Source organism: Galeopterus variegatus, unplaced genomic scaffold (assembly GCF_000696425.1).
Source record: "Galeopterus variegatus unplaced genomic scaffold, G_variegatus-3.0.2 Scaffold105, whole genome shotgun sequence".
Lineage (NCBI taxonomy): Eukaryota > Metazoa > Chordata > Mammalia > Dermoptera > Cynocephalidae > Galeopterus > Galeopterus variegatus.
The window spans coordinates 475,225-488,937 of NW_007726216.1; the positions used below are offsets into that span (position 1 = coordinate 475,225).

The 13,713-nt window shown below is 36.1% G+C and overlaps 1 protein-coding gene across 9 annotated transcripts in view; it reads left to right on the top strand.

The window, feature by feature from the left end:
* Positions 1-13,713, top strand: part of CASK (calcium/calmodulin-dependent serine protein kinase (MAGUK family)) — a 396,153-nt gene that overhangs the window by 337,142 nt on the left and 45,298 nt on the right. For all 9 annotated transcript variants that reach the window (XM_008585074.1, XM_008585111.1, XM_008585066.1 and 6 more), the window contains 2 exons: positions 3,716-3,904; positions 8,734-8,812. In XM_008585074.1, the coding sequence (XP_008583296.1) occupies positions 3,716-3,904; positions 8,734-8,812 (268 nt within the window). The remainder of the gene's footprint in view (positions 1-3,715; positions 3,905-8,733; positions 8,813-13,713) is intronic.

Below are 13,713 nucleotides of genomic sequence, written 5' to 3' on the forward strand. Positions count from 1 at the left end.
CCCACACCTCGCTCAGCCAGTGAGCAGGAACCGGTCTGTATGTGGGATCCAAACCCTCGGCGGGAGCGCCACCGCGCTCCCAAGCGGCGCACTGTAGCAGTGCGCCACCGGGCCGGCCCAAAATTCTGGAGCTTTCTATCTCATGAGCATTTTAAAAAGCATGGCTTCAGAATCTTGGTATTTTTAAAGAAATATTAATAGCTAAAGGGAAATATTTTAATGCTTATGATTGTTTTATTATACCAAAGTTTGGGAGTTATTCTTTCCATATTTATAATGTCACTCCTATTTGCTCAATTATCTGGATTTTTCTTTGCTTTCTGATCATTATAACATGAGGATTTAACATTGAATTACACTTAAAATTTACAGATACTTGTAAATTTTTACAGTAATTAAAGGGAATTTACTATACTAAATAAGGGTAGATTTAAATGATTTTTTAAATCTGTGCTCTATCTTTAGAGGTCATGATAAAAAATATTATCTTACTAATTCCTTTCTAGAATTTGAAAGACTGATTTTTTTAAAAGAACTGTTCCTTTGCTAATTGCAGTTATAAAATATGAAACATTAACCAGACAGCCACCAAAAAGAAAAATGAAACATTAAAGATAAGGAAATTCTTTATGTATTAGCAGGATAGAAATATAATGCTTTACTTTTTTCTTTAAGAAATAGTATCTGGAACAGAAGATTTTTTTTTTTTTCGTGACCGGTAACGGGATCACAACTCTCAGTGTCGTGCCCATACCGCGACCGGCAATGGGATCGCAACCCTCGGTGTCGCGCCCGTACCGCGCTCAACCAGTGAGCGGACCAGTCTCTATATGGGATCTGAACCCTCGGCGGGAGTGCCGCCACACTCCCAAGCGCCGCACTACCGAGTGCGCCACTGGGCCGGCCTGGAACAGAAGATTTTTAAAACAAAGTTTCCATCCTGCTTTTCCAAAAACAAGATGGTTAAAATCAGTTTGGGTCATCATGAAAGCTTCATTATTAAATGGTAAATTTTGTGGTTTGTAATTAAAAAGTCAGATGAACCACTTTTCAAACCTAAAATTCACATTTTTCCTATTCATTTTAAAGTAGTCAGATTTTTTCACTGTAGTCTGAAGTTGTTAGTTGTCTTGTACATATCCTTAATATAGTATAAACAGTGAAAGTGCTTCTTTCCTATTACATGATTCTTCTTACGTAGTTAAATTAACAGCTATTTCAGCTTAGTAACCGTTGCTCAATTATATGTCATAACATATTTGAAGAAAAATGTTCAAACTTTGATTTCCCTATTTTTTATTTACATATTCTTTTTTAAGCTTTTTTTGAAAGCAATTTGTAAGTGGCCCTCTTTTTCTGTTTGTATATGAATTAGAGCTTTAGTTGTTAAGTATTATTTTCTGGTAATCTTTTACAGTGGCAAATAAGTGTTTAATAATAAGTATGACCTTATTTGGTGATATAATTTGAGGATTTTTCTCTTAAAGTTCAATTTGGGTATTATTTTATGACTGTGGGCTTATCTTTCCTTACAAATAATACATTAAATAAAAGTGTTTGCTTATATAATTTAAAAGGATGAATAGAAATCATTTGAAAAAAGCAGCATAAACATTTTCTCCAGCCCATGTAAACTTCAAAGACTGGAATTATCCTGATGAAAGCTTGGCTGTCTGCTTACCTGACTATAAACATCTTTCAGTCATACAAAGCGTGTTTTTTAAAAGGTACAAATTATGGAAGACACGTCTAAACTTCATCTGCTAAAATCACGTTCATCATATCAAGGTTTCCAGTTTGCCTATTACTGTTTTTTGCCTTCTGCCCTAAATCTTAGTTTCTTAAGTGGCCACGATTAAACCAGAAAAAGAGGGATCTACCCCCATAGCAAAACCTCCACACTTAGGCTCAGGAGCCACGAGTACATGGTACAGTCAGGGCGCTGATGAGGAAGCCAAGGTCGTCAGGACCATTATGGAGCCCTACTTTCAAGCTCTGTATTGCTTAGTGTCTTTGGTACCCCTCACCCAAACCCCGCTTTATACAAGCCATCTGAGATCATCAAAATATTTGCCATTACCATTAGAAACCCAAATGTATATATGCTCAAGGCATTTTCTCTACTGATGACAAATCAGCACCATCTTCCTTCTGATTTTACCACATTGTTACCTTACTTTTGCCTCATATGCATGCCTTTAAAATTAAAATAGCCAAGTGATAACTTTGATAAGCCTTTTAATTAAATAACTCAATTTCAGGTATTAAAGGTTATACTTTTAAAGCAATTTTAATTGCATTTCATTATCTGCAGATATTTCATTACCACACAGATCACAGATTAAAATAGAACTAAATTTATAGTTATCACACAAGAAAATACAATCTGTATGAAATGCCAAACATACTGATACTCAGCTGTAAATTCTCTTTGAGATAGAAATGTTCAGATATTCATGCTTATTAAAAAGTGTTTTTTGTGATGACACAAAAAATGTAGTAAGTGGAAGGATATCCTTTTTTAGGGAGACAAGAGACATTTATTATCCAAGTTGACCAAGATGACATATACAGATATCACTACAAAGAAATCACTTTTTCTTTGTTAGTGGGCTTTGCAAAAAAAAGTCATATTAATAATGGTCAATTTATTTTTCATTTAGGCAAGTGCTCCAAAAAATAGAAATGAACAAAAACATTAAATAGATTTAGATTTCAAGTTCCATAGTATATGTGATATTTTGAAAAATTACATCTTTTTAGTTACATTTGTGTGTGTTTTTATTTCTTTTACTAAATCATATGTTATAAATTATCTTCATCCTTTAGGTTATATAAAAATGTTATTATAAATGCTAGCCATGGGGCCAGCCAGGTGGCGCACTGGAGAGTGCTCCGCTTGGGAGTGTGGCGGCGCTCCCGCCGAGGGTTCGGATCCCACGTGGAGACCGGTTCCCGCTCACTGGTTGAGCGCGGTGTGGGGCGCAACACCAAGGGTTGCGATCCCGTTGCCGGTCCCTGGTACGGGTGCGACACCGAGGGTTGCGATCCCGTTACCAGTCAGTAAAAAAGACAAAAAGGAAAAAAATAAAATAAAATAAAATAAAATAAAAAATAAATGCTAGCCATGAAAGATATTTGTTCAGTACACCAATTATTGTATTATTTCTTTTTAAATCTGTTTCAATTTTAAGCCCAAGCACAAGTTTGCTTTCTGCTAAATTATTTGGAATTGCACTGTGTCAGCCTTTGTTTGAAGTTAGTTGAGTATGTTTTCATAGCATCAGATAACACCTCTAACCCTGGTATTCAACAAAAACATTTATTGATTCACTCATTCATTCATTCATTTTTTTAAAAACTAATTTATCATGATTATTTGTCACAAATTAAGTTATGATTGTATGTAATTATAATGCACTTTGAGTTCTCTTTTTTTTTTTCGTGTCCGGCAACGGATCGCAACCCTCAGTGTCGCGCCCACACCTCGCTCAGCCAGTGAGCGGCCTGTCTGTATGTGGGATCCGAACCCTCGGCGGGAGCGCCGCCGCGCTCCCAAGCAGCGCACTGTAGCTGTGCGCCACCGGGCCGGCCCCGAGTTCTCTTTAGATGAGCGATATCTTTGAGAGCAAAGAATAATTCTATATATGTCTATATAATAAATTTCTGCTAGAATAGTAGTGTTATTCATATTTTGCTTTTTGTAAAATACTAGGCCTTACTTCAGACTCACGACGTAGTGGCACATGAAGTTTACAGTGATGAAGCATTGAGGGTTACACCACCTCCCACCTCTCCCTATTTAAACGGCGATTCTCCAGAAAGCGCTAACGGAGACATGGATATGGAGAATGTGACCAGAGTTCGTCTGGTACAGTTCCAAAAGAACACAGATGAACCAATGGTAAGTAGGAAAAGAAAGTTTCCTATACTCTCATGAAATCCCAGCATGAGTTAGATCAGCTAACATCAGCCTATACTACTAGGAGGTGGGGAGAAAAGGAAGACATGGATAGTTTTAAATAAACTGGTTTCCAGATCTTCAATTCCCCCTGCCCTTTTTTCCTAGAATTGTTCTGCCCGACACCATGTCTTAGGCATGCCGGTTCTCCTTCTCACCTCTCCTTTCATAATTGCTCTTCATCTTTACAAAAACAAAAAAAGCAGGATGCTTATACATTACTCCAGAGTGTAAAAACCTCTGGGGCAGCAAAGAAAGGGATGATTTGAAATATTGGTATTGGTATTAAGAAAGGGAGTGTCTAAAAATCTGGAAATCTGGTGGTTTCCAGGTCTTTTGCATTCAACAAAATTAGAGGAAGACTAATTCAAAAGACATTCAAAGAATTGAGTTACTTTGCTGAAATAAAATTCTTTTTATTTACATCTACCTACTTAATATGAATTAATTTTCTACTAAGGAATAGAGTTGGAATAGAATCAATGCTGAATCCTGCCTCATTCTCATAGAATTCTTGTAGATTGAGAAGATCAAGGAAAGGCTCCTTGATGTTAACTGAACAGAGCTGGGGGGTGGGGGAGAGCACAATTCAGGCAAGCCAAATATCACTGTGCAGAAACCTGGTAGTGAAAAGACTCTCAGCATTGTTTCGGAATGGAAAGAAGGCACTGTGGCTGGACTGCAGACAGCAAGGTGAGTGGCTGGAACAGGCCCATGCAAGTGTTAAGCATTCTGTTCTTTATCTTAAAAACAGGGGGAGTCTATTGAATGGTTTTAAGCAGGGAGATAAGATCAGGTTTTCATTTCATTTATTTATTTTTATACCTTTTTTTTCTCACCACTATACTAAGGAGGAAGATCATTTTAGAAATATCACTCTGGAGAATGTGTTAGAAGGACAAGAGTAGATATAGGTAGGCCAGTTAAGAGGCTGTTATTGCAGTAGTACAAAGAAGAGATGATGGAACTCTGAACTAGGGGACTGGATGTCAAGATGAAAAAAAGTGAACAGAGTTGAGAAATAATGAAAAAGTAAAATCAGTAAGCCTTAATAATGAATTAATAAAAACCTATTCGGGCCGGCTGCGTGGCTCACTCGGGAGAGTGCGGTGCTGGTAGCGCCGAGGCCACGGGTTCATATCCTACATAGGGATAGCCGGTGCACTCACTGCCTGAGCACAGTGCGGGCGACACCAAGCCAAGGGTTACGATCTCCTTACTGGTCCCCCCCCCCCCAAAAAACCCGTTCATTTTTCTATACCTATGGCTCCCAGAAACTTTTTTTTCTATTACCTACCTCACAGACCTGCGTGTAGAGGGTTTGTAACCCAATCTGTGCAACAGACTCAAGGGGTCTGTAAGCCCTAGCTTTACAAAAATTATACCTATTAACTTACTTTGTTTTAGGCAAACTGTAAAGCAATTTCCTGTGAACCACTGTCTAGGTATAGGGACCCCATTATAGGGAGTCCTAATTCCCAACTGGCTTTTTTATTTCTATGTTTTAGGTGGCTGGCCGGTACAGGGATACAAAACCCTTTGACCTTGGTGCTATAACACAATGCTCTAATCAACTAAGCCAACCAGCTAGCCGTAAATACTAAATATTTCCTGAATTAAATTGAATGTCACACTGCTGGTTAGTTGTTAGCTTGGGTTTTTTTCTTTACCTTTTTCTTTTTGGTGGCTGGCTGGTACGAGAATCCAAACCCTTGATCCTAGTGATAATAATGAATTAACAATGGGGACTGAGAGGCAAGGATCAGGGATGACCCTTAAGCTTTTGGTTTGTACAACTAAATGGACAATGAGGCAGGGACATTGAGACAGGCAACATTGGATAAGTTCCAAGTTTGGAGGAGGAATCATATCTTTAAGGGAAAAAAATCTTCAAACTCTTTTCCTCAAAACATAGAAAAGGGATATTAGGAAATAGAAAAACAAATTACCTACTTAAGAAAGTTGCCCAGTTGCCTTCCAGATTAAAGAGTTACAGAGCAGTGATTCTATGATCACGATTTCCAGAGAGCCCTTACCTCTAGACATTTCTGGCTATAATTCTCATTTGCTGTTCTTTGCCAGTCATATGATATCATCTTGCAGCCAGCAGGGGGCATGCAGATCACCTCACCTTTTCTGATGCTCTCTGGGCAACTCTGGCTTAACAGCATAGTGGCAGCAGCCTTTGGGTGCCTTGAGCAAATCACTTCATGTCAGTGGACCTCAGTTTGCTCATCTCTAAAAGCATTCTTGACTAAATGATCCCCAAGAGCCCACCTACCTCTGAAAGTCTCATGTTCCATTCATTTAAATGTTCATTCACTCATTCAGCAAATGTTTGTTGAGTCCCTACTCTGTGTAGATCAGTGTATTAGATGCCGGTGATGTAGTAGCAGACAAGACACAGCCCCTGCCTGGAGCTCCCTTTCCACAGGGCTGGCTGTATTAAGCAAGTAAATTTGCAGCTTAGCACAGTTTGTTTCACAAACCCAGTTATGACAGAGCTAGAGAGGAGAGAAGACTTTGTCAGAGAGGCAGGAATAAGGGGTGATGTTCAGCCAAGCAAAGCAGACAGGAAGATGAAAGGGACCACAAGAAGGAGGCCCAAAGTGTCTTGTGATATTCATGTTCTGAAGCAGCCCAGTGACGGTTACTTGATCTTTTGTATGAAGGTTGACTATACAGAAGCATAAACTGAGTAAAAGCATAAAACTACATCCCCAGGTTACTTTGTCAGACAGCATAAAATAGCCTTGAGTCTCCCCTAAAAGTCTCCCTTAAATCCCTTCTCTCCTATCTCCTGTGATCCTAGCAAAGGTGTATATTTCTTCTCCTTTTGACTGGTTACCATGAAAACAGGAATTATTTTATGTAAAATATAAAATTTTTTTAATAATAGAGTATAATTCTGTATTACGTTTAATACCACTTTATTTGCTTGTTTAGTTATCTTATTCAAAGCATCATATTACTGTGCAAATACTCCTATATTATCTCTTTTGCTTTTTGGACCCTCTGCAATGTGTCCATTCCCCAAGAGTGATATACTACCATTACACCCTGTGTTTTCCTGTTTGTAACATTGTACTTGTAATTATTTCTCTACTGAGTGGGACTCTCATAGTTGCAAGTGACAAAGACCAAACTTGAACTAGTTTACACAATAGGGGGAAAGACTTATGTAAACAAAGAAAGGCCAGGAGTACACACCCCCCAATGCCCCCCTCAAGCTGCTAGGTTCAGGAATAAGCACCTAACCCAAATTGGACTAATCCCTTCCCTGGAATTTGTGAACTTGGGAACAGAGAGTATATGAGTCAATTCCTCTCTACAGAGAAATGTTTGGAGCAGACAGAATAATAAATGGTAACTCCAGTTGGTTTGAGGTGAACCATGAGATACCCTGTCTGTCCCATTCACTACTGTGCCCAGCAGAGTGCCAGCCTCACAGCAGGTTTATGTTAAGGTTGGTTGAATGAATATGTAAATCTATTAGTTTCAAGGGTGGAACCTCCATTGTACTATCATTTTCCTTATGAAATCAGATTTTACTTACACATTAATTTACATTTTTCCAGGAACACTTCTCTTGGTAACCATACATGCTGATTGAATGTACAAGTTACAAATGAAACTTGAACATTACAATTGAATGTTGGGACTAGAAACATTTTGATAAACCAGTTTTTCACATTGCTCAACTACCACTTCGGGGAACTACAAAATAGGAACCGTGCAAAGTCATATTTTGTGGAATGGTGCAAATTAAGTTAGAATGTGAGGTCTCAGATATTTTCATGAAGCTTTCTGACAGTGTGTTGTTCTTCAATGAAGAAGGCAAGACAGAGTCCCTACCCTTAACCGTCTCAAATTCAAGGCCACTTTTCACCAAAAGAGCTTGTTAAAAATACAGATCCAACAATATATGGAAAGGTTAATATGTGCTCACGTCAGTAGCACGTATACTAAAATATAAACAATACAGAAAATAATATTATGGCTTCTGTATAAGGATGATGCACAAAAGCCTAAAGTGTTCCATATCTTAAAAAAAAACAATATGTTATAACCAAATGGGGATTAACTCAGGAATACAGCTTTACTTATAATAGCCAAACACTGGAAACAATTCAGTGGGTGAATGGATAAATAAACTGGTATGTCCATACAATTGAATACTACTCAGCAAGAACAAAACATGAACTATTGATAAATGCAACAACATGATGGAATCTCAGAATAATTAGCTGAATAAAAAAAAATGCAACAAAAAGAGTACACACTGTCTGATTCCATTTACAGACAATGCAAACTCGCTTATCATCAGCCAAAGCATGTCAGTGGTTACTTGGGGATATACCAATTGGCATGAAGCAACTTTGGTGGATGATAGATATACTCACTATCCTGATTGTGGTGATAGTTTCACATGTGCATACATATGTCAAACTTATCAAATTGTACACTTAAATATGTGTCTCAATTATACATCAATAAAAAAAATTTTTAAAATAATTGGCAACATGAAAAATAAAGCAACATGCAAAAAATCATTATAATTAGAAAATTAAAAAGCACTGTATAAAATGTATGCATACTATTATTACAGCGATCAAAATACCAAAAATAGCATTTTTGTCATGGAGCGATTTTTCCTTATTTTCTTTATGTAACTTTTGTAATTAAAATCATCTACAGCAAAATCACAAGTTTAAAAAGAAGTGTTCTCGTAGTGATTCTACTTTTACTGAACTTTTTTCTTTTTTAAACAGGGAATCACTTTAAAAATGAATGAACTAAATCATTGTATTGTTGCAAGAATTATGCATGGGGGCATGATTCACAGGCAAGGTAAGTTTCATATATAATTCTTTCTTTGCCTTCCTTTTCTTCCTGTAACCTAGTGAAGAAAGTTTTTATGATCCATATAAAATATCTGTTTGCATTATCTATGGTTTTAATCACTGTTGGCCTCCACTCATTCTTATTCACCTGTACCTGCTCTAGCATGTAGATAATGAAGGGAGGATATATTAGAGTCCTGTTGGCTGGAGCATCTCTGGATCACTGTTAGATAGTGACTTATTAGAGACCATGGGAGATAAAGCAAAATATCACATCAGGTCTCAAAATACAATATATATATGAGGGTACTTTAAAAAGTTCCTGGAAAGATTTATATTATCTTTTAATTCCATTTTTCTACAAATTTTTTGAAGTACACTCATATATAAAGTTCAATAATAGTTTAAGAATTGCTCTCTCATTCATTTAGGACATCACAGAGTTAGATAAATAATAATACAAAAATTAAATAGTAAAATAAGAGATGTCAAATTGATGATTAAATTCTTAATACCTGCTAGAGTAAGTGCAGTCATTCTGAGGAGGGAATTTACTAAGGACTGAAGTCAACGAAGAGTGATTTTTGATAAAGTGGAACTTCAATTAACTATCAAGGATGGGCAGGATTTGGACATGCAAATTTAGACATCTCTTTGAAAGGATTGTTATCTGTACTAGTATTCAAAAGATATTTACTTGGGAGAATGTGGATCTGGTAATACCGAGGTCACAGGTTCAGATCCCCATAGCAGCTGGCTGCCAAAAAAAACAAAAAATGATTCTCCTGGCTGATTCCCTTTCTTTGAGACAGGGTTATTTTTGCACTTAACGGCTCTTTCCTTACCCCAGAGACCAAGAAGTGACACCCTACGCATTTGTAGTGATTCTCTTTAGGGACAACCACTATGTACACAAGATGGCTGGCATCATTGCTGCTTTCAGGGGAATCTTTATAGGCATAGAGAGTGTACAGCACTCACACAAGATGAGGTTCAGTTTTACATTCTCGTATGTAGTTTTTGTTTGTTATTTTTAATAATTTGCTATATATTCAGTAAAGTCACATCGTTATTTCTTTAAACTCTTTGTTATATTACTGCACTGTCTAGGACCTGCAGTCTTCAATACAAGTGATATAGTAGATAGACATCTTTGTCCTATTTTTGTTTTTAGAAGGAATCTTTTCAATGTTCCTCCATTAAGAATAATGTTTACTGTAGATTTTTGCAACATACCTTTTATTAGGGCTAAGGAAATTCCCTTATATTCTGCTGCTGAGCATTTCAGTTATGATTGAGTTTTGGATTTTATCAAATGCTTTCTCTGCGTCTGCTGAGATCATTTGTTGGTTGGTTGTTTCTTTTTTTCATTTTATCTATTAATGTGGTGAATGACTTTTAAAGATTTCCTAATGATAAACCACCCTTGACTTTCTCAGATAAACCCAGTCTAGTCATTGTGTATCATCTTTTTTATGTACAGCTCGATTCTGTGTGCTAATGTTTTGTTTAAGATTTTGGTATTTGTATTTTATGAATGAGATTGGCCTGTACTTAATTTCCTTTCTTCTATTTCTCTGTCTGATTTTTGTTGCAAGGTTACATTGGCTTCACAGAATGATTTGAAGAGCATTCCCTCTTCATCCATTCTCTGAAAGACTTTGTATAATATTGGAATGATTTGTACCTTGAACGTTTGGTAGAACTTGCCTATGAAAGTATCAGGGCCTAGTGGTTCTAGTTTTTTAAGGAAAGTTTTATATTTGTTTCTTACAACTGCTTCAGTTTCTTTAACGTTCATAAGGCCATCCAAGCTTTCTGTTTCTTCAGTGAGTTTTGGTAAATTACATTTTCCTAAAAAATCTAAGTTTTTTAATATTATTGCAGAAACTTCTTCATAGTATACTCTTCCTTTTTATTCTCTGCCATCTCTATAATTATGTCTCCTTTCCATTCCTAATATTGTTTATTTGTGCCTTCTCTTTTTTCCTCTTGATCAACCTTGCCAGAGGTTTGTTCAAAAACCCACTTTGGGTTTTGTTTATCCTCTGCATTGTATGTTTATTTTCTATATCACCGCTTTACCACCTAATTTTTATCATCTTCTTCCTTCTACTTTCTGTTGGTTTGGGCTAACTTTTTAAATTAGACATGTAGTTCATTTATTTCTAGTTTTTCTTCTTTTCTAATATATGCATTTAAGTCTAATATCTGGGCTGGGTGGCTAGCTTACTTGGCTAGAATGAAGTGTTATAACACCGAGGTCAAGAGTTTGACTCCCCGTACCAGCTAGCTGCCTCCCCCCACCCTCCCCGGAAAAAAAAGACTAAATTCTAAATCTCCCTCTAAATACTGTTTTATCTCTATCCCATCCATTTTTATATCAAGCATTTTTATTGTAATTTAGTTCTAAGTATTTTCTCATTTCTATTATGGTATTTTTCATTAACCCATCAGTTATTTAAGTGTTTTTTATGCTCCACATTTAAGGGGTTTTTCTGTATAATTTTTTGTAACTTGCTTCTAACTTAATTGTGTTGTGGTCAGAGAATGTGGTCTGTATGACACCATTTCTTTGAAGTTTGTTGAGACTTGCTTTATGGCATAGCACTTTTTTTTTAATCATTTTTGTAAATGGGCTTTGTGTATTTATGAAGAATGTTTATTCTTTAATCGTTGCACGCAGAGTTCCCTATATGATTACTGGCTTGGGATTGTTACATTTTTGGTTCAAATCTTCTCTATCTTGACTGATTTTATGTCTGTTTGACCTATCAATAATTGTTGAAAAATCCCATTATCATGGTAGAGTTTTTCAATTTCTACTTATAGATCTCTCAATTTTGGTTTATCTATTTGAAGCCGTTTTGTTAGGTACAAACAAGTGCCTAGTGACCATTTCTATCCTTAACAATACTTTCTACTTTAAGCCTGTTTCATCTAGCATTAATATAATAATTCCAGCTTTATTTTAGTATTTGCTAGCATGTCTTCTACCATCCTTTTATTTCCAATCATTCTGTGCCTGTATGCTTTAGGTATCTCTGTCAAACATTTCCAAAGCTGGGTTTTTCATTTTTTAATGTACTCTGATGATCTCTGTCTTTTAATATGTTAGTCCAAATTGGGATGATTTCTATCATATTGCTTTTTTATTTATATTTATTTCATTTTTAACTGATTTTCCTTTTTCTTTTTTTTTTCTGTTCGATTTTTTTACCCCATTGGTGTTTAGAATTTCAACACCCTATTCCTGTTCTTTTAGTGGTTACCTTGAAATTTTATCATGCATATTCAACTTTGTGTATACTAAACTTAAACAGTATCTTGATCCCACCCCCAAACAATACAAAGACATTGGAACACTAAATTTGGTCATACTCCTGACTTGCATACTCATCTTGCCAGTGTTCTATTTCTATCCTATGTTAATTCACCACTTCGAAATCAACATTAAAATATATGGTTTGGGGTTCAATCCCTGTACCAGTCAGCCAAAATATATATGTGTATGTGTGGCCATTTTTATTTAGATTTGTAAAAATGTTTATCATTTTATCTGCCCACCATTCCTTGCATCTCAGACAATCCTTGGGAGAGCATTGTTTGATATTGAGAAATCTGATGTCACTATAATTGTTCTTGCTTTGTAGGTGATCTGTCCTTTCTCTCTGGATATTTTACGATCTTGGTCTTTGATAGTCTGCAGTTTTACTACTTCTCAGCGTAGATTTCTTTTTATTTATTCTGTTTGGGGTACTATTCTTTCTAGATCGGTGTAACCATGTTTTCATCAGTTCAAGAAAATTTGCAATTATTATTCTTTCAAACATTGCCTCTTCTCTGTTCTCTCTATCCTCTCTATCTGAACTCCAGTTAGATATACATTAGACCTTCTTCCCATATCTCTTAATATTTGTTTCATCTTTACTTCTTGTTTTCTATTTTCTTTATTTCCTTATTTCTCTGGCCTACATTCTATTTTTTAAATTTTTATTTTTATTGTAACATAGTGGATTGTACATATCTGTGGGGGTACAGAGTTGAATATCAATACTTGTGTGCAGTATTTGATGCTCAAATCAGGATAATTAGTATATTCAACAATATACAATGTCATCGTTTTTCATGGTCCTTTACCAATTCCTCCCTTGCCCCCCCCCCACTTTCCTACCTCTGCTACCCTCAGTTTTCCTTTTGAAAGTTCAACATATTATTGTGATTGTTGTATTTCTTTTTAACTTTCTTTCTTTTATTTATATATTTATTTTTTAGCTCCCATTTATGAGTGAGGATATGTGATATTTCTGTTTCTGTGCCTGGCTTGTTTCACTTAACGTAATTTTCTCCGAGCTCATCCATGCTGCTATGAATGGCAGAATTTCATTCTTTTTACGGCAGAATAGTATTCCACTGTGTATATACCACATTTTCCTTATCCAGTCATCCATCAATGGACATTTAGGTTGGTTCCAACTCTTGACGATTGTAAATAGAACTGCAATAACATGGGAGTGCAAGCATTCATTCAGTATGATGATTTCCATTCCTTTGGGTATATTCCCAGCAGTTTAATTGCTGGATCATATGGCAGTTCGATCTGTAGTTGTTTGAGAAACCACCATACTGTTTTCCATAATGGCTGCACCATTTTACAGTCCCACCAACAGTGTAGGAAGGTTCCCCTTTCTCCACATCCTCACCAGCATTTATTGTTCTTTGTCTTTTTGACAGTAGCCAGTCTAACTGGGGTGAGATGATATCTCAAAGTGGTTTTGATTTGCATTTCCCTGATGCTGAGTGATGTTGAGCATTTTTCATGTGTTTCTTGGCCATTTGTATATCTTCCTTTGAGAAATGCCTATTCAACTCCTTTACCTATTTTTTAAAATTTAATTTTATTTTGTC